Source organism: Antennarius striatus, chromosome 7 (assembly GCF_040054535.1).
Source record: "Antennarius striatus isolate MH-2024 chromosome 7, ASM4005453v1, whole genome shotgun sequence".
Taxonomy (NCBI): Eukaryota; Metazoa; Chordata; class Actinopteri; order Lophiiformes; family Antennariidae; genus Antennarius; species Antennarius striatus.
Window position 1 is genome coordinate 10,892,423 of NC_090782.1, and position 23,083 is coordinate 10,915,505.

The 23,083-nt window shown below is 42.8% G+C and overlaps 1 protein-coding gene and 1 long non-coding RNA gene across 2 annotated transcripts; both read left to right on the forward strand.

Annotated features, from left to right (window-relative positions):
• Positions 1-334: 334 nt before the first annotated feature.
• On the forward strand, positions 335-1,143 carry LOC137598681 (uncharacterized). The gene is made up of 3 exons (XR_011036721.1): positions 335-449; positions 915-958; positions 1,073-1,143. It is a non-coding gene; the product is annotated as an uncharacterized lncRNA (long non-coding RNA).
• An 11,153-nt stretch (positions 1,144-12,296) lies between these two features.
• Positions 12,297-22,094, forward strand: ndnf (neuron-derived neurotrophic factor). The gene is made up of 4 exons (XM_068319432.1): positions 12,297-12,648; positions 18,168-18,362; positions 18,716-18,840; positions 19,978-22,094. The coding sequence occupies exons 2-4, from the start codon at positions 18,169-18,171 to the stop codon at positions 21,372-21,374; spliced, it is 1,716 nt and encodes a 571-aa protein (XP_068175533.1). The 5' UTR covers positions 12,297-12,648; position 18,168; the 3' UTR covers positions 21,375-22,094.
• Positions 22,095-23,083: the final 989 nt, after the last annotated feature.

Consider the following 23,083-nt stretch of genomic DNA (forward strand, 5'->3'; position numbering starts at 1 on the left):
ATTCTCTGTATTGTCACACACGCAATGCCCTTTATAAATTTACCTGATTACAAAAGAAGTGGAAATTTCACACCCTCGCATAATAATAAATGGGAAAAGACTGAAGATTGGATGAAGTTTGCTGTTGTGACTCGTGTGAGTTTGCTGAATCTGTACACAAACATTATTATTACAGCCATAATGGCTGTGAGACACTCCTTGCACACACTGGAAGTTCAGACATGAGAACCTGAACGCATCTTGAAGCTCATCGTTGACAGGATTTGACTCCAATCACTGATGACTGGATTTTCTCTTTGCTTTCACAGCACCATGAGCCGTTTTTGGAAGTAAGAGGACACCCCCCTGAGATGCCCCACCATAAGGTCCCAGATGGGACGGTCCTGCCAGTAAGGGGGCAGGTGTGGTGGCCACGGATGGTGCTGAGCACCAGTGATTACCCGGGCCCAGTGAGTGCTGGAGGGAGTTAAATGGGGCAGGCTGCCAGCTGCTGGTGTCTGATGATGATGGGCTGGGGGAGGGGGGTCATCTAGAGTGGGTGGGGAAGGGGTGGGGGGGGGTAACTCCAAGGAGTGGGGGCTTCTCTGATTCCCCAGCTGCCTACAAAATGATGAACCCAAACGTGGCTCTGCACATTTGAATTCATCTTCATATGTTGTCTCTTTGAACTCAACCTGGAGCACATCAAGGACACATGTCAGTGTGTGAGAACACGCATCCGTGTGTGCATGAACATGCTCTCCAATCATACATGTGGGTGCATCGTAGCAAACAAGGATGAGGGCTGAAGCACGCGGGGCCTTCAGGTTAACCAGGTTACCTCGCTACTGTTGTTTATTAGGAAGCACCTGGTTGCCGAGCAATATCAAATTTCACTTTGCTTGTAAAGCGTGCTCTGTTTGTGTCTCTGTCAGAGTGGATTGCTGTCACACTGCAGCTGCAGTTGTTATAGCAACAGGTAATCTGCATTTCCTTTTGTTTGGTTGATTACTCTTGACTCAGGGCTTGCTTGCAGTCTCACACTCTGAGTGTGTTTGATGGATAGGATTGATCAGGTCATCCCGTTTGACAGACCCATCCATCAACTGATGACTCTATTCTGGGATTCACGGGGCGTGTTCCACCTTTTATAATCCCGTCACTGTGTACAGGAAGTATGCCTGCTGCATGCCACTCAGCACAGCTTTCATATTTTATGGATGTCATTGAGCAGAAGTCATCGCTCTAGTTTGTCAGGGGCAAAAAGTTAAATGTGTTTAAGCTTTTTTTTAAATTCTGTAATACCTTTTCCTTCATTAAAGATCTAATTTGCTGAGTTAGAAGAAGCATTTAGTCTTTTAGCTACAGTGATATTGACTTGTGTGCATATTTTTTTAGTCTAGTTTGTCCAGATTTTGACGTACCTGTACTTGCCTCTACGGAGATGAGTAAGTTATTCGTATTTCCAAACATCACTGAAAATGGATATTTTAAACGTATACAGTAAGATATCCTCCAAAGTAAGTGCCCCCATTATTCTGGTTAGTTAATAGAATGGTTAACAGTGGCTATTGGATCAATGGTAGATATTAGGAAAATGATTTTGCTGAATATTCGTCATTTGTCAGCTGACGTCTCAAACTAAACCTGAATTTTGAATCCTCCCCCTGAAGAAAACTGACTTCAACTGTAAGCTAGTTTTTAGCGACTGACCTTTTGTGACTGGTTTTCCCTTTTGCACACCCAGGCTTGTTTTACCTGAGGTTAGAATTTTTGCATGGCGATCTGTGGTTTCAACAACAACCCATGGGAGGCTTTTTTTGTTCAGATTTGCACCCAGTGTGGCCTCCAGGACGGAGGTGTCTTTGTTGCGGTAAATTGGCCCTTTGTTGTGTCTCTCTAAGCACTGAATAGTTCTTTGTGTTGCTCTCTGATAAGGCTTCTGCATAAAGTCCTCTCCCTCACATCCGTGCAACCCAAACACAGACCCTCGGCTGACATCGTCAGCGATGTCACACCCGCATTAGATCACAAACTTAAGAAAGCAGATGTAGAAGCTTATCTCTTGTTCAAACGTTCGCTGTGATCACACCTACCCTAAAGCTACTCCTGGTGCAGAATCAATAAAGTAGGCCCTCCCATCTATGCTTATTACTCCTCTGCAGGATTGAATGAGCGCCATGTTGGTATTAGAGTGGCACCTATTTGCATTTTATGGCCTGCTGCAGAGAGCTGGCTGGACTGATCAGGAGGTTGGTTTCTCTGGGGCTTGAGGGATGAAACCAGGCAGGAACATCTGTCATACTTTACACGTCATACACCGAGGACAATTGTAGTTGTTCTTATCAGACCCTCCTTATCCATCCTCATGACCATATAGGACTTGAGTTAACTCAACACTCTGCTGAATTTACATCTCTCATCAACTTTATCTCATTTGCTTTGTCTCACGGCTGTCCTGACTAGTGCTCTTGTCACTAATCCTATTCTCAATATTCCCATGAGTCCTTTCCACTGATTGTGTCCACATTTCATCCATCAGCTTGTGTGCGTGTGTGCATGCGTGCATGTCTACATGTGTGTGTGTGTGTGTGTGTGTGTGTGTGTGAGGGAAAGAGTTGGGGTTATCTTGATGTCAGAACAAATCTCCTTTGCTTGTTGTACAGAAGCCACGGCTCTGTTGTAACAGCAAACATTCACATGAACAGATAACAGCCTGCAGCCTTCTGCTTTCCATAGGCCGTTTATTTGCACACAAATACACAAATGGCGCACACACAGGACAGTGTCAGACAACAACAGAGGTCTCAGACATCTGGGGATGTCTGTAATGCTGTTTAGAGGAGAAACACATAGAGGGAGTGTGTTGTCTGTGGAAGCACCTGTTCTCCAATGGATTGAATTATTACAGGTAATGTAATTAGATGTGGCTTTCTGTGTGTCCATCTGCATTTGTGCTCCTTGCATTGTCACCGGGCATCTCAAGTGTCGTCAGCATAGAGCTGCAACCCAAGGTCAGAGGTCAGTGGTGACAGGTGTTCTCAACCTCCAGATGCATTGTGGTAAATCAGCAGGTGTAGAAAGAGAACTGACACTAATGAAATCTATCTATCTATCTATCTATCTATCTATCTATCTATCTATCTATCTATCTATCTATCTATCTATCTATCTATCTATCTATCTATCTATCTATCTATCTATCTATCTATCTACCTACCTACCTACCTACCTACCTACCTACCTATCCATCCATCCATCCATCCATCCATCCATCAATCCATCATCAGGGTTCTCTACTTTCTGATCAGATACAATAATGTTAGGAAGTTTGGGCCATGTGTTTCTTTTACCAAAGATCAACAACGACTAATAAAAATTTATTTAATGTCCTGATGATTATTCGTACAAATATAAGCTTATTTTAGGTGTTGGTTGTAGACTTTAGAGACACATAGCTGGTTCATTGTTGTTTGGTCTTTGTACCTTGTTGAAATAGATAAAATTACACTTACGTTTACGTTTCATGTAATTCCCGGAGCAGAGGATGAACTATGGTACAATGAACGCCCATTCTTCCCAAAGGACACCACGTCTTCCTCTGCTGAGCAGCAGGGGCCGCTTGACCAGGGTGATACATCTTACTGCCCTCTAGTGGTGAGACTGGAAACCGCACCACGTGTCATAGAACAAAAGCGCATGCGTCAGAAGGCTTGTAAAAAAATTCACACCATATTTTAGCTCAAGCAAAATACTGCCTTGTCCCAGCCCCATTGTGGTGCGTGCTCTGATAGTTTTTGGTGAAATCACAATGGTTGCAATATTATCAGAGACAAAAAATTCATTAAATGTTGTTTCATGCTGCAAAAGGAAGACAACATTTCTTTTGGTATCTCTTAAAACAAATAATATTCAGTATAGGTCGGGGGTATCAGTCACAAGCACAGACTCCTCTTCCTTACCAACAAAAACTTGAATTTTATATATCTAGACTGCACCACAGTCAGAGAAAGACCTGTGGCTTGAACATCCTCTGTCCAGGTGTATGCACACACAAAGCAAGCTTTATCTGATGTATAGTAAACATTCCCTTCCCCCCAGACCCTCTTCTGGCTTTGTTGACTCATCTGCAGCTCAGCTGGACAGTTTATCACTGAAGGCTCAGAGGCTTGGAGAAGGTGAATGGAGACGGGCAGCTGGACCAGATGGTGTCCTGACCAGGTCCTTGCTGAGGTTTGCTTCATGACTCAGTTAATTATGTTTTCTTCCGGCTTGACTACCTGTGTCACACAAAAACCAACGCAAATCAAACAGTGTTTCCTCAAATTTTCTGTTATTACTGCTGACAACATAGATTTAAATCAAAATATTGAAAAAATATAAAAATCGAGTAGATTCATCATGCACCATATACATTTCCCATGGTATATGGGTTTGTCTCAACATTGTATTGAACTTGTAGAGGCAGCTAAACACAAGACAGGAAGATGTCTCTGGTGCATACAAAGGTGAAACTCACATTTCAACTACCCCCTTTGACACCCCCATCAACAATTGTTGAGGAGCCAGACGGGTTTCAACAACAGTTGTTGGAATGTGAATAGCACTGATCACACCCCACAGGGTTTATAAGCTGGGACATGACCAGCCACCTTCAGAACTGAAGAAGTCTCTTGGATGAGAGACGAAACGTCTTCAAGAACTTTCTTAACGTTCAGTGGATTGACTTGAACAGCTTTGGATAATCATGACCTGTATAACCGAGAACCTACACAGACACATGTCAAGGTGAATTAGTCCTGATGCATCAAAAGTATGGTAAGAACAGTTAAATCTCTATACCACACATAAAATGTATTTATTTATTGAATTAAAAAAAAAAAAAAAAAAAAAAAAAAATATATATATATATATATATATATATGACACAAATAAATGGAGGGAGATGTTGGTTCCTTCGAAGAAATAATGACTCTACAAAGTTAGTCTACAGTACATAAAAGTAAGAGTAGGCTGACAATGGCTTCTCTCATGTACAGTAAATATAAAATACTACTTCAGGCAGTACATCCATCTGACCAGAGGGCGGCAGTGTTTCCTTTGATATGACCTCTGGTTCCAGGTCCAGTATTGCCTTTCCAGACATGACACTTGGGAGTGAGGAACTCTATTTCTTGGAGCTGCACTGATACCATTTCAAATCAGGTGTGATCACAATAAAGTTAATGAAAGATCTTTTCATAATGCATTTCAATTCTATATTTTTCAGCCCAATAAAGTAGGTATTCATATTCCTGAATTTTTTTCCAGGGCTGTGTGTGTGTGTGTGTGTGTGTGTGTGTGTGTGTGTGTGTGTGTGTGTGTGTGTGTGTGTGTGTGTGTGTGTGTGTGTGTGTGTGTGTGTGTGCGCAGAGTGAATTCATTTCCAACATTTCATATCAGACCTATAAACTGGGCTTGCTCCAGCAGACTGTGATATTGTTGCTGGAATGTTCTCTGAAAGGATTTTATGACCTTTTCCTGTTAAAGGCCATAAAACTGAAAATTGTCCTCAACAGACAGTCAGGACGTTTAAGTATTTTTGTAGAAGTTCCCCCTGACAACCACAGAACAAATCTAATAAAGTCTGAGCACCTCGCTGGGCTCTCTCAGGTCTCTGTGATGATTGCAATATTTTCGCTGTGCATAGTGGAAAGTCTAAATCTGCTATATCCTGTAGTTCTCGAATTGATAAACCTTTGGCCTCATCATTATTTTTTCAACATAATGATGCTTGTAAAGTGCAGGTTGATGTATCACCATTGTATTGAAATGAGACTGTTATGGTACAAATGTATCCACTTTTGGATTTTATGATTTATATCTGACGTGAGTTTCCACTTTGCTCTCTGTTTTTGCTGCTCTATAAAAGAATCACATAAATCCTGTGTCTTTGAATCTGCAGCTGACAAATGAGAAACACAGACTTTATACAGAGAAGCCATACAAACGGTCTGTTTTACCAGGTTACCTGAGAAAGAAGGAAAACCAAAACTTGTAATCAGTGATATTGAGGAGAAAAACAACTGCTTTTGAGTCTTAAAGGTGATTTATTCCTCTGATGTATCAAAGGTGTGGTAGGTACTGACTGATTCTTGATGATTCCATCATCCTAAAGATGGGTAACGTTATTTCCGTAAGAAATATTACTATGAAAATATAGAATAATAAGAAATACAGAGAAATATAGAATAATCATGTTTCCTCAGAAAGGGAAGGGGACAAGTACACAACATCCAGTCACACTTTCAAAATAAAGCTTTCAAACAAATATTTTTTTGAATAATAACATAATAGAACTCATTGTTTGTGAAATGGTCAGAATCAAATGATTAGATAAGAGTCATTGTGTTTAAACTGGTAATTAAACACAACTTATTGATGAATATTACTTTGATGTTTGCTTCTAAAGATGGCGCCTGAAGCCGGGCTCACGTCACCTTGCTTCACCCTGATTCACACCTGATTGTTGGAGGGAACTGGTTTGATTGGTGCTGAAGTCTGACCCAGATCGTCTGGAGGTGTTTCCAGATCAAGTACCAAATATCAAGTACCTTCAGATCTGCTCCTGGACAATAGGGACAGGCTTGATCTGTTTCATGGATAAAATAAACCTTTGTCCTCAAGCAGCGACTAGTTGTGTTGTCAGCAGTGTCACATCAGATCAATGCAGTGAAGCCACAATAAACACAGAAGGATAAACTGTAGGGTGGTGAGTCAAGCATCACCACACAAATCAGAAATTATTCCAAAGGCCAACGGCTGCTGGGGCTTATAAAAGTTGTTCACTTCCATATTGGCCACTTCCTACCATTTCCTCATCCTCACACTAGTTTTGTAGTTTATTTTTAACTCTTGCTGTTTGTTCATGTTTGAGATTTCAGGGGAGATAATCTGTGAAGTTTCTCATTTTGTTCACCTGTCTTATTGGATTCAGGGATTTATGCTGATAAATCCCTGAATCCAATAAGACAGGGTTTTTAAATAAATGCGATGAACATAGCGCCAGCTTCAGCATCTGCGAAGCAGCAGGATGCACGTGGAGCTCTACTTTTTGAACGTAGATTCTTTTAGCTCTATTTCTGGGCTCCACCACTTCCTGTGGAAGCAAACTGAGTCTTTAGCAGCTAGAAATCCCACAGCTGTTGCAGAAACACTGCTCCTAATTAAACCCTCTTACACTTCATTAAATTACTATATTTAATAAAAACCATAAAAATCCTGACTTGATTCACTTCACACAGCATGAATGAATATGCACCTCTTTATCTGAAGCACCACCTGTAGTTTAACATGATTATCAGCCAAAGCATAAACAGATTCCTAAATTGAAGAAGCATGAGTTGGGGTTACAACACGTCCAGAATGAAGTGTGAATGCTTAATGGGAGCAGCTGTGATTCACAGGCACACACCTCTGTCTCAGACAAGACAAATCTCTGCATAGAGTTCTACTCTAGAACCAGCAGTCCTCCTCTTTAGCAGTCATCTCTGACTGTTCAAATAAAGATCATTACAACACTGCATACATATAATAATATATTAGTGATGTATTTGCAGATAATTTATTTAAAGGTGTGCGTTAAGTATTCTTGGTTATTTATTTTATTTACAGTCTTCAACTGTAATGAAGACAGAAGAATAGTGACTGGTTTATCCGTTTAAATGCAACCAGGCAGTGGAGTGTGTGTGTGTGTGTGTGTGTAGGTAAGCCTCTTGAATACATGGCCGCCATGCAGAAAATCAAATACTGAATGTAAATTGAGTGGATGATGAATGTTGATGAAAACCTTAAAGCCGATCCTTTTGATTTGACGTGTGGTTGGTGCGCTGCTTGAGCAGTGCGTGTCAGATGATGTAACGCTGCTCCACGTTTGTCCTCCTCTTGTCTGTGGACAGAAAGCAGAGAAGGGAGAGCCGATCCTCCTCTGCTCGTCTCCTGAAGGCTGTGTTTACAATCTGCATACCACGCCTGGAGCTGCTGAGCTCTAGAGTTTCACTAAAAAGGCCCGGGACAGACTCCTGTTTGAATCCGTCTCTCCGTGCTCGATTGTGAGTTTAAATTCTGCTCTTTGTTTATGTCTCCCTGTCCCCCGAGTATTCCAGGCACCACCGACATGCCTCTCTTGCACCGGATAATGGGATGAAGTCGGACGCTGGCACTGCTGCTCTCTTATTGGATAATAAGAGGAAGTTAGTCGCTGACATGGCATGTCTCTTCACTCGGATTCTCTTTCATCTGGTTTCAATTGTGGCTTTTAGTCTTTTTTTGTATCAAGAGCTAGAGGAGCTTTTGAAGACAGGATGAGTGAATGAGTGAGTTAAGGATGTCCTATGGCCGAATTTTAAGGAGGACGAACCACTCCCATCACCCAAATGTATGTTTGTGTGTATTTATGTCTGCAGAATAATGGATGTGTCCACCACACACTCGCTGCAGCAGCAAAAGCCCTTTATTAAGGAACCCTTCAGGCTTCAGGTGGGTATGCAGTGGGAAAACACTCCAACAGGATGTCCTCCACTCAGCCTGGCTTCCCGTCACCATCCCTCACTCCCTCATTCTTTCCCTTGAACCCTCACCCTCTGCCTCTCCTCCCTTCCATCCTGCTCTTCACATCAGGACGATGCCTTCTCCGTCACCCGGCAATGATTGCATTCGGTATCTTTCAGACAAAAGTGCAACATCTTCAGCTGAGGTCAGAGTTCACACTTTGTTTCCCCTCCCTTCCTATCTCCAAGAAGAGACACCTGGAAAATAAAAGGATGGGGTGAAATGTGTACAGGGGGTGGATGTTTGCCTGGATTGAGCTCTGAGCTGGTTAATGATGAACTCGGTGTTAGAAGCTGGGCTGCTTTCCTCTGACTGCAGGGGGAAAGTCTCTCAGACAGCGTTAAATGGACATGAGGTGAGTGATGAAGACGAGACTTCCCACACTCCTCTCAGTGTCATATTAATGCACATCAGCCTGATGGGATATTACTTTCCATCCTCCCTGCATTAATGGATTACCTGAGCTGCTGGGGAGGTGTAAGGAGATCACTTAGGCGAGGCTGTAGTGTCAGGGTTATCCCCAAAGCAAACAGACTGAGATCCGTGTAAAAGGACCCACAGCACTCATTTGTTGTTCCTGACTGACCTGCAAACATCCCACAGTCACAAGTCTAAATGAGGAATTATAAACCCACAGAGAGAATGGAACATTTTTCTTTTAACACCAGGTTAGAGCAGAATCGTTGGCTCGGAAGCCGAGAAGCTAGTGATTCATTTGAGATGCAGCTCAACAGGGTTTCAGACAATGCTTCAGTCTTTAAACATCATTCAGACATTGAAGTGTATAGAACATTGTGATAAATGATAAATCTAATGATGGCCAAACACCTCTTTTGTGGATTGACACAGTTTGTTTCACAGATTTAGAGCAAAATGGAGTAATTTTCATATTCACTCAGTAGTTGTTCACTCCCTTTACTCAGGACAGGAGTATTTAAAATATATCAAAACCACCTGCAAAATAAGACATTAGGACATTAGACATTTAATATCAAAAACTCATTGATGGATGTATTTTTCCCCCCAATAGACGAGCACCTCTGCTCAGGAAATTGCTCAGAACTTCCTTCTTTAGGAAAATTCCGGAAATGTATAAATAAAATGCATCCTCTAAATAGCCTTGGGTGCTCAGTTTGGGTTTGTGACATTTCCTGAGGCAGTAATTATCCTGCATAAGTCATTTGATCCACTGAGGTATAGGTCTCACTTCAGTAACATAGCTACTATGAGAAGTAATACCTTATTGAATCCATAAAAGCTTTAGAGTCTTTGAAAGATAAACACATTGTTCATTACAAACCACTAGTCTGACAAATGTAGCTGGAATTGCTAAAGAACCCACTGCTGACGGTTCAGATTAGGAATGGCTGCAAACAATCAGGATAAAGGACAAGCTTAATTAAACGGGTGATCTGATATCCAAAAGGCAAATAAGTCAGACTCACAATCTTCCTGTTTCACGATGGTGATAAAGCCTCAATGATCGCTGGTATTCAGGAGATTTAAACTTTGAAGTTTGCTTAGTTTAAAAAGGATTGCTTTCCTCAAATCGCCTAAAAGATTTATCTGCCTTGACACTTCAGCTGTGAAAGGGAAAAATATTTTCTTTTATCAGCTGGTGATTATATTTTCGATTTCATTTGTCATTGTTTGGAGCTGTTTCTGCAGCCAGTGGTGCTGTAAGTGCTGAAAAATGATAAATATGGCTCTGAACATAAGCATTATTAACGCATGCATCAGTGCAGGGTGGTGCTCAACCAAATGTCCAGTGACCCAACTCTGGTGAGTGATTAGTCAGTGATCAATCGATCCACAATCAATTATTGTGACCTCAGAGTCACTTTACTTTCATCTGAGATTAACTGCATTCAGGACACATGGAAAAGAGTAATTCTATGGGGTTCTAAAAGTGAGAAAGGGTGTTGCTGGAATAGAACACATGTGTCTAAAGGTTTAGTGAAAATATCCTTCAGTTAATTTATTAACATGTAATTTTATTTTGCTTCTGCGGTGAAGCTGAAATGGACCAGTGGGATTACAGGAGCATTTAAAACCTCCCTACGTCTTTACTACACTGTCTCTGGTGTGGATACATTTTCAAGATTCTGGCATGTAGCTGGGTCACTGTGTGTGTGTGTGTGTGTGTGTGTGTGTGTGTGTGTGTGTGTGTGTGTGTGTGTGTGTGTGTGTGTGTGTGTGTGTGTGTGTGTGTGTGTTATGAGGACACATGTCCACGGAGAGGGTTCGTTTTCACAGCTTGTTGGTGTGACTTATAGCAAATTCAATTTGGCATCTATTTTAATCCCATGGATGTCAAAGTCACCGTTAATCATGAACCGAGGCATCAATAGCTCCAAAATATGTGTGCTGGTTTCTCAAAAAAAAAAAAAAATCCACAAGTTATCCCTCTCTGTTATAAATTTTTTAAAAAAAGTTGTGCTGTAAGAGGGGGGGGGCGCAGATAATTCTCCAAACTAGAGGAAATCAGTCAACCCTGTGAATTCAGTCTTAAACTTTAACTCTAATCTGAGTTATATTTATGTGCCAGAGTGGAAACTCTCCTTTATGTGTTGTTTAAACTGTTTTATTCTCACACCAGACGCTAGATGCCGCTCCTGCACCAACTCTGCAGCTTCTGGCTGCAGGAGTCTGGTGTTCAGTCAGTTTACGAACGCAGGTATAATGTATTTAGATATTTTTTTTAAAGTATTTTAGATCAAAACACAACCTTTTGCTTAAGCATAGAAACGAATATGTGTCGTTTATTAGTTTTAACCCACCTGCTCTGTTTAAAAACAGTAAGCTTAACATCTAAATATCAACGTCAGACAATTATTTTTCATGTTTTAAAAAAGATATTAAATATTTGACGTCTCATTTTAGATCATATGTGAATGCATCGTGTAATAAAGAGTCTAATTTAAATTAAAATGCACTAATCCAGATCTTGCACTCGACTGAAGACAACCTGCAGCAGCTCATGCGTAAAAATCTGCAGCCGCGCGTCCTCCTGATGAGGAAACGGCAGCATCCCCTAAACCAGATAACCTGCTCCTCCTCAATGGACCCTCCATCAAGTCATAAATTGGGGGCAATTCAGTTCCGACACAACCATTGGTTCTTATCTCGGGTAAACATTCGCTTCCTGGGTATTTAGAAGCACGGGATGACAACACTAATGCCTAACTGCATTTCCAGTTGATAGTCAAGGACTTCGCAATTGTGACCCCATATCATTCACAAATGAAGGATTCTTTCAGAAGGAACACATTCAGATCATTTTGTGCGCAACCAGCCACCAGGCCCCACGACACAACCTGTCTATACTTATAGCCGCCCGGGTTGCGTGACTTCTCCAAGTCGCTTCTGCCCTAAGTAATAATTTCCAGGAGCATTCGGAGTAAACAGAGAGGAAATAAAAAGTAAGTGGGGGAAGCCCGTCGTCTCTAGATCTACGCTCCGGTGACACCACACAAAACTGCATGCGGGACTGAATAGTTACTGCTCCAAACACGATTTAAAGTTTAAATAGATGTATTCGATCTAGCGATGCGTCTGCCAGATCCGTCCCTTTGCTCAGCGTTTGAGGGCCAGTCAAAGCCTGGTCTAAGTCTGTCCGGTCCCTACTTTTCTTTTTCTTTTCTTTTTTTTCTTGCGGTGTGCTGAAGGGGTGGGCTGGTTCTGTGTCTTAAGAGTTTTCCTACACAGAGCGCAGGGAAGAAGTTCGCACCAGTTTGCCTCCAATCCAGTGGAGGTTTCAATAGCAGCAGCGCGGCAGGGGAGGGACGCACTGCCAGCACTCAGGATACCCACTCACACACACTCTCTCACACTCCTGCCCACCAGAGACCAGTTAAACCCTCAAGAAAACTGCAAACACGCACCAGTGCTGTCGCCTAATCCGATTGATAGGCTCTGACAATAGAAGTGAGAACTGAGGGAACTATACTGGACACAACTTTTGATTTTTTCCCCCCCTTTTGAATCGGTTTAGTTGTGGCACTTTTTAATCTTGGTGATATCAGAGAGACTGAGAGAACCAGAGCCATCCTCCAGATAACTTCGCCGTTACGCAGAGAGGTAAGTCTGTCTCATTTAAAGATTGATTTTTTCGCGTTATCTATCCTCCGGGCTGCAGCGGCGCGTCTGATCCAGCGCTTCCAAATGATTTGGAGGAAAACTTCCCTACTTTCTTGAACTTTTCCCTGACTTTTATTTTTCCAAGTGCTCCATATAAATTCGGAGAGTAAAGTGATGCCTTTGAAACGCCTGCCAGAGAGAGGGAAACAGAGGGGAAGAGGTTTTGCGGTTTACAACTCCGGGAAGTAAGAAGTTTCCAACACATTTCAATCAAGCCCGAAATCGCGTGGTCCTTAAATCCGATCTTATTTTGGTTTGGACCAGGTCTGCCTCCACCGGGGAGGACCGACAAACTGGTGAACTTCTGAAAAAAAAAAAAGAAAGAAGAAAAGACCAAAAAAAAAAACTGCTTTTGTGCCTCCAAACAGTTCCCATGCTCCCAGGGGTGACACAACACCCAATCAGGCGATTTATCAATACACTGAATTTCTTACTTTCTTCTGTGCAGCCATGTGTGCTCTTCTCTCCATCCAAATGTTTTGGTGCAAGGCGTAAAAAACAAAACAAAAGAAAAAAAACACGGCACAGCTTTAAGGCACAAATTATTTCCTAAACACACCTTTGGGTGCTCTCACGCACCTGTAGGAGCCCCAGACGGGCGGGAGCGCAGCGCATGATAAGTATCGTAAATGTGTACCGTCGCCTCAGTAAAAAAATAATTCAAGACAGATTAATGACATGTTGGGAGTTGTTTTCCTCATCCGGTCCATGTGGGAGCTCCCATCCCAGCCTGTGTTTAATAAGAGACAAACCCGGAGCGGGAATGACCGTGTTTAGCAGCACGGTTTGAAGCCACACTGCCTTCCTTCTACTTTCTCAGGAGAATGAATCATGATTTAAAAAAAAAAAAAAAAAAAAGTCTTAAAATGGGAAGGTCTGCGTTGCATACCGTAACTAAACCAATGATTTGCATATGAAAACTCTCCGGCTGAAAGAATTCCACCAGTGTTGCTATAGCCGTGCGCATCCAGAGAAGTGACAGGTCTGCGGTTTATATACTGTCTCCAACGCGCCGCTTTTGTGCCACACATCCAAAGTCACTGCTGGAAGATTAAGGACGCAAGTTTTTATTTCCTTGTTAAATTATTCATCATACCCACACTCTGCTTCCCAGTTCCTGGCACATTCATGTTGCAAAGCCCCCCATTATGCTCCCTCAGATGGACACAAGCGGATGCAGAGCGGCTCACAGGAGCTGCTGAACGGGCTTTCTGTCTGTGCCTCCCCTTCTCTGACTCCAAACACAACATAACGGCGCATGATTGACTCATTTCCCACGAAGCACTCAGGCCTGGTGCATGTGCGCCCCGGATGATGGGCAGTGGGTGGATGACTTTCCCATGGGGCATTTTCTCTTGTAATCTTTAATCACCCATGCAGCCAACAATGCCTGCGCATCAGTCAGAGCCACCACAACTCCCCCCATCCTCACTCCTATCTGAATGGGGTTTCTAAGGCAGAAAGCGGCCCTGCGACCTGACCCTCCTCACAGAGACATTCCAGGATGCAGGCTAAATGCGAGCTCCAGAGATGGACTATAAAGAGGAAAGAAAGGAGGGGTGGGGCAGAAGGAAACTGGGCTCTCTATCATGTTACTGTGCCAGATTTGGTGGTTCTGAAGATGTGGACCGTTCAGAAACTCAAACTATGAGTGATGTTATGGATGGCGAGGTCCTGAGTGATGGTTTTAACTTATACACACAGCGGAATGCAGGAATGTGATGGTTTGGAATCACACCCACATGTGGAAATACGCATAGCATATAAAAATATCTATCATTGGAAATAAGCCCTTGCCACAGTCCCTACCAATTAATTAATGAGCTGTTTAGCCGTCCAAGAGCACCAGACCTGCTTTGGTTTGGCCTGCCTATAGCACAGGTCCTGTGTGGTTCCATCCTTGGCTCCCAGCCCCGTATATATATATGTATATACCCCAGTCCAATCCCCACCACTGGCCCTGAAGTGACAGCGGTGATGGAGCTTGCTACCGAGGGCCCACCATAAATCTGCCTTCAGACTTCCTTAAAGAAAACACACAGGCTCCGGTCCCGCGAGTCCCGCCAGGCGTCTTGTTGGGTGGAATCCGAAATGTCTCTTTATTTGTGTTGAAATTAAACTGTCTTTTATTCCCTCCCGTTCTGTTAATGAGCTCCATGTGGCAGCAGGCAGGAGCCTTATCCGATTTGACAAGGAGCTGGAGGGAAGGGGAGAGGGAGACCGGTTAAACAAAGTGAGAAGAGAAAGGGGAGGTCAGGGCATTTTGGTGCACACATACACACACATGCGCACAACAGGGCTGGGATACATGTATGTCCTGGGTTCCATCTCCATGCATAGAAATAGAACACATATAATCACTGTGTTCCTGCTGGAAAGCACGCTCACAGCCTTCAGGAGTTGATCAGGTGGCTGACTTATTGCATGTAACATATATTTTTGCTTTAATCACGAGTAGTTTGGGAATGATTTTAATTGTGCTTTTGACCGAGGTCACAGAAAATGTTTTGTGTCCATCTGGGAGATGTAAAACACAGTGTGAACATTTTGTTTTGGCTTTGCTCATGATTACTATGAAATGACCCCAAACTAGAGGATCAAAGCTGTTATGGTAGCGATTCAAAAGAGATGATGTAGTCAGAAGTTCAAAATGACAGATTGTCAGCATTAAAAGCACCAAAGCCTTAATAAAACAGAGCTAAAGATTCACAAATATTAACAGGATATGTTGATCTGTGTTTGGTGAATTTTCTGTAGTTATCTTTTTTTTTTTAAAGAAAACGGAGAAAACAATTTTTTGTATATAATTTTTTCAACATGATACCAAAAGAGGTATGGAGTGTGTATATTTTATAACTAGCGTTGTATCAAAGTCTAAGCTTGTGGTATTGTGAAGGCCTTAAAATGCAGACGTTTCAAAGACAGTCATGGGAAAGAAGATCATCGCTATTTCCTCCCTCGGCGAAACCATTGAAAGCTGTATTTGTTCTTTAATCCCATTACACCGTGCACAGTTTGCAATTAGAATTAGAATATACAGGATGTCTTTTAACCCACAATGCTTGGCAAAATGCACAAAAAGTAAAACAAAAACTATGAATACAAAAATTACCAGATAAAAAGCAACGGTTAAACATAGTTGACATGACTGTGGATGAATTTGCCTTGAAATTATCCGTTCCTGAAATTGCGATCATACATTCTTAGCCATTCTAATTAAACATTAGACTTTATTTGTTCCAGATGCAGTTTTTTTGATGTGTTATTTTGGTGAGGAAACTCTGTGGCATGAGAATGGTGAAGTCCCGCATGTGAAAGCGGATCCAAAGTAGCTTTTGTGACCATGTTGACTCTGCGCTGGTCTGTTCAACCGCATTGGCCCAGCACAACCGCTCTAATATTCAGTTGTCATCCCTCTGCAATATGAACTGTCAATAGACTGAGGGGTTCAGTGAATGTGGGAGAAGTTCAGTCATGGGGTGTCACATGTGAGGAGTGCCCTGACAGTACACATCAAATGTGCTAATGGCAGTAGCGATAAAACCCTGACTGTGGGAGTGATAGCAGACATTTCGTGTAATGACATCAATGTGGTGGACGGAGCAGGCCGGGGGCCGGGGGCTGGGACCTTCAATGTGTCTATGTGGTGTTGGGGATGTTGTAATGACAGACAGCTCTGAATGGCCCTGCAGATACCACCTCAGCGCCGTCTTGAGTATTAATAGACATGTCTTTGTTCCAAACCGGCACACTTCTGAAGTGGAGAGACATGCTGAGGCGATAAGGATCTCCACTCTCTGTGTGAGTCAAACCTCAAAGTACCACTTAGATGGCTTTCTTTTAGCCCTGTGAAGTTTGGTGGTGCGATGGAAGGTTGGGTTCAGACAACGGCAGAGACAGTCATAGTGACAGAAACTGCAAAGGGCTTTTCCCCTGCTTGTGTTTTGCAAAAACACATAATGAAAGGATGAAACCATTTTTACTGAGTGGAGCTTTGGACCCGGGTCGTGTGAGTGAAGAGGGAAGAGGAGCATAAAGTAAAGTGAAAAGCCTGTACCGTTTGTGGATACGTGTGAAAGACTGAATTTGTTGAGGAAAAAACTGTGATCAAGGGAATGAGACAGACAAGGGAGGGCGAGCAGAGAAAGGGAGAGGGGTCATTAAAAGGACACCATCTCGCTTGCAGTAAATGGCAGTAAAGTATCTGGCTAATCTGCCATCATTACACTGATTAAATCACAAGGGATTTGGCGTTCCCATCAGCTGCAATCAATGGGGCAAAATCAATAGACAGGGGATACGTGAGAGGCACTCAGCCACGGTCAGCTGCACCTCATCTTGAGCCACAGCTCCATCTGTGGACCACACCACTCAACATTTTTGTATTAGCATCAATAAAACTTAAATGGCATGGATTTGGGGATTTTTATATTAAGAGCTTTATGAAATCGTGTGGTTCCCTGGAGTTTCTAGGAATGTCTTTTCCTTCACACATCTGTGTTTAAACATAAACCCCCTTCCTCATCATAGCGGGGAGCACTCATTTACGTTCCCTGTGTCTCCTCAGTAATTCTCTGAACGACAGCGTCTGTGCTGTCAATCTGTTTTAATGTGAAATGTTAATTCAGGTTCAAATGAATGAGGAAAGAAGACATAAAAACAGCATTTGATTCAGAAATAAAATGTGTAGTGGATCACTGTGGACGCAGAAGCCAATTAAAACACTGTAATGTCTGAGCCAGGGCTCACTGTTGCCAAATGGAACTCATTAAGAACAGTTCTGTGTTGATGCCAGAATGAAAGGAAGTACAGGGGAAACATTCAGAACCTCCACCGCAAAAACAGACATTTATGACACAACATAACCGATATACTGATTGATAATATCATCAAAGATTGAGACATTTTGAAAAAGACCTTCTTTTTTTTTAAAGCAAGATCAATATGTCTCCTGTGTCCGCATGCTAAATATGAGCTTATTTGAAGGAACCGTACTGATTTGATAAATATTCGCCTACCAGGACTGCTAAAGTTTTTTTGCTTTTATTGCTAAGTTATGTTTGTGTTCTTTTCTGGTTGAGAATTAAATGAGAAGGTTGGCTCCACTTCCATGTCTGTAGGGCTATATTAGCTTAAGCTTCACATGAAAACAGGAAGAAGAACAGCTACACCTGAAACTCAACAATTGATATTCTAAATGGATAAAGTAGCACTGCAATGATAAAATGTTGTTCTTGTTATGGCTATGTGCTGGACTATTCCTTCAGCTATGGTGGCTTTTAACAGGATTTATGCTAAGCCAGGTCTGCAGACAAGACAAAGGTATTAATGCTGTTGCTAAGCTATAGGCAAAACAACATAAATGTTGTCAAATGTTCAAACTATTCAATTAAAACGAAACACTACACTCCAGGATGCATCATCACTCTTTAATGAAACCCTATTTTTATGTCTTCCAGCATGAGGCAGTTTAAAGGTTGGAGTGTGGCGCTGCTGGTGCTGCTGGGTTTGGGAACGTTGGCCCAGAAGCTACCCACGAGAGACGAAGGTCTATTCCAGATGCAGATCAGAGACAAGTCACTGTTCCACGACTCTTCTGTCATCCCTGACGGAGCTGAGATCAGCGGCTACCTCTTCAGGGACACACCCAAAAGGTGAGTCAAGCCACCACTAAATGAAGTAGAATCTTTGTGAGAATGGAGTAGATTTCACTTACTTCTGCCACAACAATCATGGAGGAAGACATTCAACGTGGAGATGGCCAGTTCCTGTAAACAGACTGGAAACATCATATGTTGCTCTGTAACCTGAGCTATTTTGTTGATGCAAAGCTAAATAATAAATGATAAAGTCATGTTTGGATCCCTGAGTCTCTGCTTAGGTCAGAGTAAGAAAGCTCAAGGTCAGTAGCGTTAATATAACGGTGTGCCTTAGTTTCAGCCTCCTCATGCATTTATCCCCCACGATAGTTTAGATAATGTCAAAATGTGATGTGTTATTTTCACAGGTACTACTTTGTGGTGGAGGAAGACAACACACCCCTGTCTGTTACTGTGACACCTTGTGATGCTCCTCTGGAGTGGAAACTCACCCTTCAGGAGCTGCCAGAGGAGGCCAGTGGGGAGGGATCAGGTATAATTGACATCAGGCAGCAGTGGAAGAGGTTAATGACAGGTTATGTGGAAATATCACTATCCCCCACACACAATTAACCTACGCAGTGATGTTAGGCCTTGTGTTTGGGTGGGTTTTAATTAAGTCACAGTCGTAGTGTCTAGTCTGACCACTTATGATGTGTCTGACTTTGCCCAAGCTGACGTCTATAATTTCAGAGAGGGGCTCCTCTGCTGTAGTCACCCAGCTGAATCAAAGACATTGCATCCCTTTACTTAAACTGTCTCGGTTTTCTGAAGGTAAATCCTGCTGCGCTTCGACTGTCTGTCTTTCTTCTTCCTATCCTTTCCTTTTTTTTCCCAACCTACGTCACATTCAAACTTTCACCATCTGGAGGGCATCCGTCAGCACAGGAGATCCTGCCATACGACCAAAGTGGTGGTTTAGATGTGTGATGTGAGCTTATATTTGAATATCAATACACCAGCACCTGTGCTTGTGTCTGCACTCTTGTCAGATCAAATGCCACACAGTGATTTATGGTGTTGTTAAACTGGTGAAGACATGAGCCTTGCCTCAAGAGAAAAGAATTCGACTGTAAGCAGAGGATAAATGATTTGAACCCAACACACGCAGCACTGATGGAAGTCTGACTTCACAAGAGGTGTTAGATTAATAGCTGAACCACTGAACCTCTTCCTGTCTTCCCTGCTCTTCCAAGACCAGTGGGAGTAGATTTTCGAGTATTAATTTTTAGAACACCACCGAGCACACTCTCTGGTTGACAAACATAATATTATGCTTGGGCTGTGTCTCTCACGTAGAAGCTACAAGACACCCCTTTGTTTCACATCTTCCTCAGAAAGGCCAAGTGAATGCTGGCCTGTGATCTTTGGGTATGTTTGGAGTGAAAACATGGCTGCCATGCGAGGGGGCTAATCATTCGTAAGGCTTGCCGAGCCTTATCACAACCTCACAGCATCAACAAATTGAACATTTCAGCGTTGGTGGAAATAATTTTCCATCAAAGCACAAAAATGAAACAGGAGAAAAATATTTTAAAGGTCACAATAACAGCTCTGTAAAATTTTGCTCTATAAATTTACCATATTGATCAAAGAGCTCATGTTGTGTCTGTCTGTGTTTCTATTGCAGGAGAGCCTGAACCTCTGGACCAGCAGAAGCAGCAGGTGACGGTCGATGAAGGGACGGAGCTTTTTACTTACAAGGGTAACGATGTGGAGTCCTACGTGGCGACCAGCACACCTTCTGGCCTCTACCAGCTGGAGCTGCTGTCCACAGAGAAAGACAGCAACTTCAAGGTGTACGCCACCACAACCCCCGAGTCTGACCAGCCCTACCCGGAGCTGCCCTACGACCCTCGTGTGGATGTGACTGCGTTGGGCCGTACCACCGTCACCCTGGCTTGGAAGCCAACTCCGACGGGTTTTCTGATGGGTCAGCCTGTCCAGTACTGCGTAGTGATCAACAAAGAGCACAATTTCAAGAGCATGTGTGCAGCTGAAGCTAAGATCAGCATTGATGATGCCTTCATGCTGGCTCCCAAACCCGGTAGAGACTTCAGCCCATTTGACTTTGCGCACTTTGGCTTCGTTCCCTCTGACATTGGTTTTGGCAAAGACCGAGGCCTTACAAGCAACAAAATCTCACGGGCGTACACAGTCAAACCCAAAGCATCAGACATTCAGAAGGTGTGTATTGGCAATAAAAACATTTTTACAGTTTCAGACTTGAAGCCAGACACGCAATACTACTTTGATGTGTTTGCTGTGAATTCTGCAACCAACACAAGCACAGCGTACGTGGGAACATTCGCCCGCACCAAAGAGGAAGCTCGCCAGAAAACAGTGGAGCTCAAGGACGGCAAAGTATCGGATGTGTTCATCAAGAGAAAGGGCAGCAAGTTTCTGCGCTTCGCCCCGGTGTCCTCCCACCAACGGGTCACTCTTTTTGTCCACACGTGTCTGGATGCTGTACAGGTCCAGGTGAGGCGTGACGGCAAGTTGCTGCTCTCCCAGAACGTGGAGGGTATACGGCAGTTCCAGCTGAGGGGAAAACCAAAAGCCAAGTACCTGATCCGTTTGCGGGGCAGCAGGAAAGGGGCCTCCACCCTAAAGGTGCTAGCCACCACACGACCAAGCAGCAAGCACCCCTTTCCTTCGCTTCCTGAGGATACTCGCATTAAAGCCTTTGACAAGCTGCGCACCTGCTCCTCCGTCACTGTGGCATGGCTGGGCACACAGGACCGCAACAAATACTGCATTTACCGCAAGGAGGTGGCCGACAATTATGGCGAGGAACAGCGACGCCGGGAACAGAACCAGTGTGCCGGGCCAGAGACCCGAAGGAAGTCAGAAAAGGTCCTGTGCAAGTATTTCCACAGCCCCAACCTGCAGAAAGCTGTAACAACAGAGACCATCACAGGGCTGGAGCCGGGCAAGACCTACCTGCTGGACGTTTTTGTGGTGGGACACAGTGGCCACTCAGTGAAATACCAGAGCAAACTGGTGAAAACAAGGAAATACTGCTAAATGACTCTGCATAGAATAAATCTATTATAAATATATATATTAAATAAGTTTATTTAACTCTAAGTGATATTCTACTAAGGAGTGTATACAGACTGACTACTCACACAGCGGATGGGCCTGTGGCAGTGACTGAACTGTTTGTAGAGAGAGATATCAACCTGTATATTTATGTTTACATTTCATTTTGGCACCTCTGGGTTCCCGTAGCGCGAGGTGCTTTGTTACCAGGCTTGTCTTCTTGACACCACGTTGCCACTGGGGAATCAGAACTTCAAAGAAGATCATCTCTCATCTTGTGTGTGTTTCTTTTTGTTGCTGCATGACGTTTGCATTTGTTCGTCATATTTATGTTTTAAATCATGTCGACCAGAGGAGGTCCAGTAGCCACATTGTATAGATCTCTCACTGCATATTCACTATGTGTTTTAGGAAGAATTTAAATTATTTTATACTTTTTTGTCTCTCTCTTTTTGATTGTCTGTTTTTATTGATGACGATAATAACTATTACAAGGAAATTCCAGTTTTATGACGAAGTTGTCGTAGTCCAGACATTCCCTTGTGTATCTCAGCCAGTGTTTGCTGTAGAGCCCATCTTGTAAATGTGTTTCGTGCTGGAGATCTGTGTTATTATCACTGTATCGCTGTGTGTGTCACATGTACAGAGATGTCCTGCCAATATTCATGTACATAAACACTAAATATAGAATGAGTAATCCCTCTGTCACTCTGGGTGTCATGTTCTTTTGCCAAGCCATTAACATCACAGTCATGGCTCTGAGATATAATGGCACGCAGTGCTTAGTGTTTAAAGACTCAGACGCTTAAATCGGGACTGCATCAGCAGAACTTGATGCTCATGACTCTAAATAAAAATCTTTAAATGATTTGTGACAGGTCGACAGAAGATAAACTCCAAAACGATTTGAAGATATCACGTAAGTTTAGCCTCAGCTCCACAGTAAAAGCAATGTTTTACCTTTTACCATCAAAACATTCACATGATCAACAGAATAAATCACAACATCTTAGCAGACATATGCATTTCCTTTCTTTGTCAAAGACACATTCCTGTTTTTGATGCTCAGGAGTTTTAGGAAAGCCTATTTACATTTCCTGTCATACAAGATGGTCAGAGCTGAGCTCTGGGCTCAAAGCATGTTAAGCCCGGGCCGTACAGATCAGCTGTTTCACTGGGATCATTTGTAATATTTGCTTCTGCTTACAACCTTTTCTCTATATGCGGTGAGACTGATGTATATGGTGAGCTCTTTACAGATGAAACACAAATGTGACTGCTCATGATATTGAAGAGGAAATTAATTGAAAATGTGCAGGAAGAATTGTGGTAAGAGAATTCACTGATACATGACTTCTTCATGGTGAAAAATATTTTATTATGTATACCTTTTTGGGTTAACTGCAGAGTTTAGGAGGGCTCACTTACACCTCAAAAATTCTGGGGACATGGTTGCTGTGGAGTTTTGAAATTCTGCCCACAAGCTTCCTCCTGATGTCCAAAACCTTAAGTTATATAAATGGATTTTTGAAGCTGACTTTCGTATATATGTGAATCTAATCCCAGCTGAATGAAGTCAGGAGGTGGGGTTCACCCTGGACCAGTCGTCATCACAGGGCCACATAGAAAGACAAACAACATGCCTATCATCATTGTAGAGTCCCAATTCCACATCAATTGCATGTTTTCAG

Coding starts and splice junctions, on each gene's coding strand:
- ndnf (XM_068319432.1), top strand. CDS start 18,169: ATGAGGCAGTTTAAAGGTTGGAGTGTGGCGCTGCTGGTGCTGCTGGGT. Junction 18,363..18,715: donor TTCAGGGACACACCCAAAAG/GTGAGTCAAGCC, acceptor TTATTTTCACAG/GTACTACTTTGTGGTGGAGG. Junction 18,841..19,977: donor GGCCAGTGGGGAGGGATCAG/GTATAATTGACA, acceptor TTTCTATTGCAG/GAGAGCCTGAACCTCTGGAC.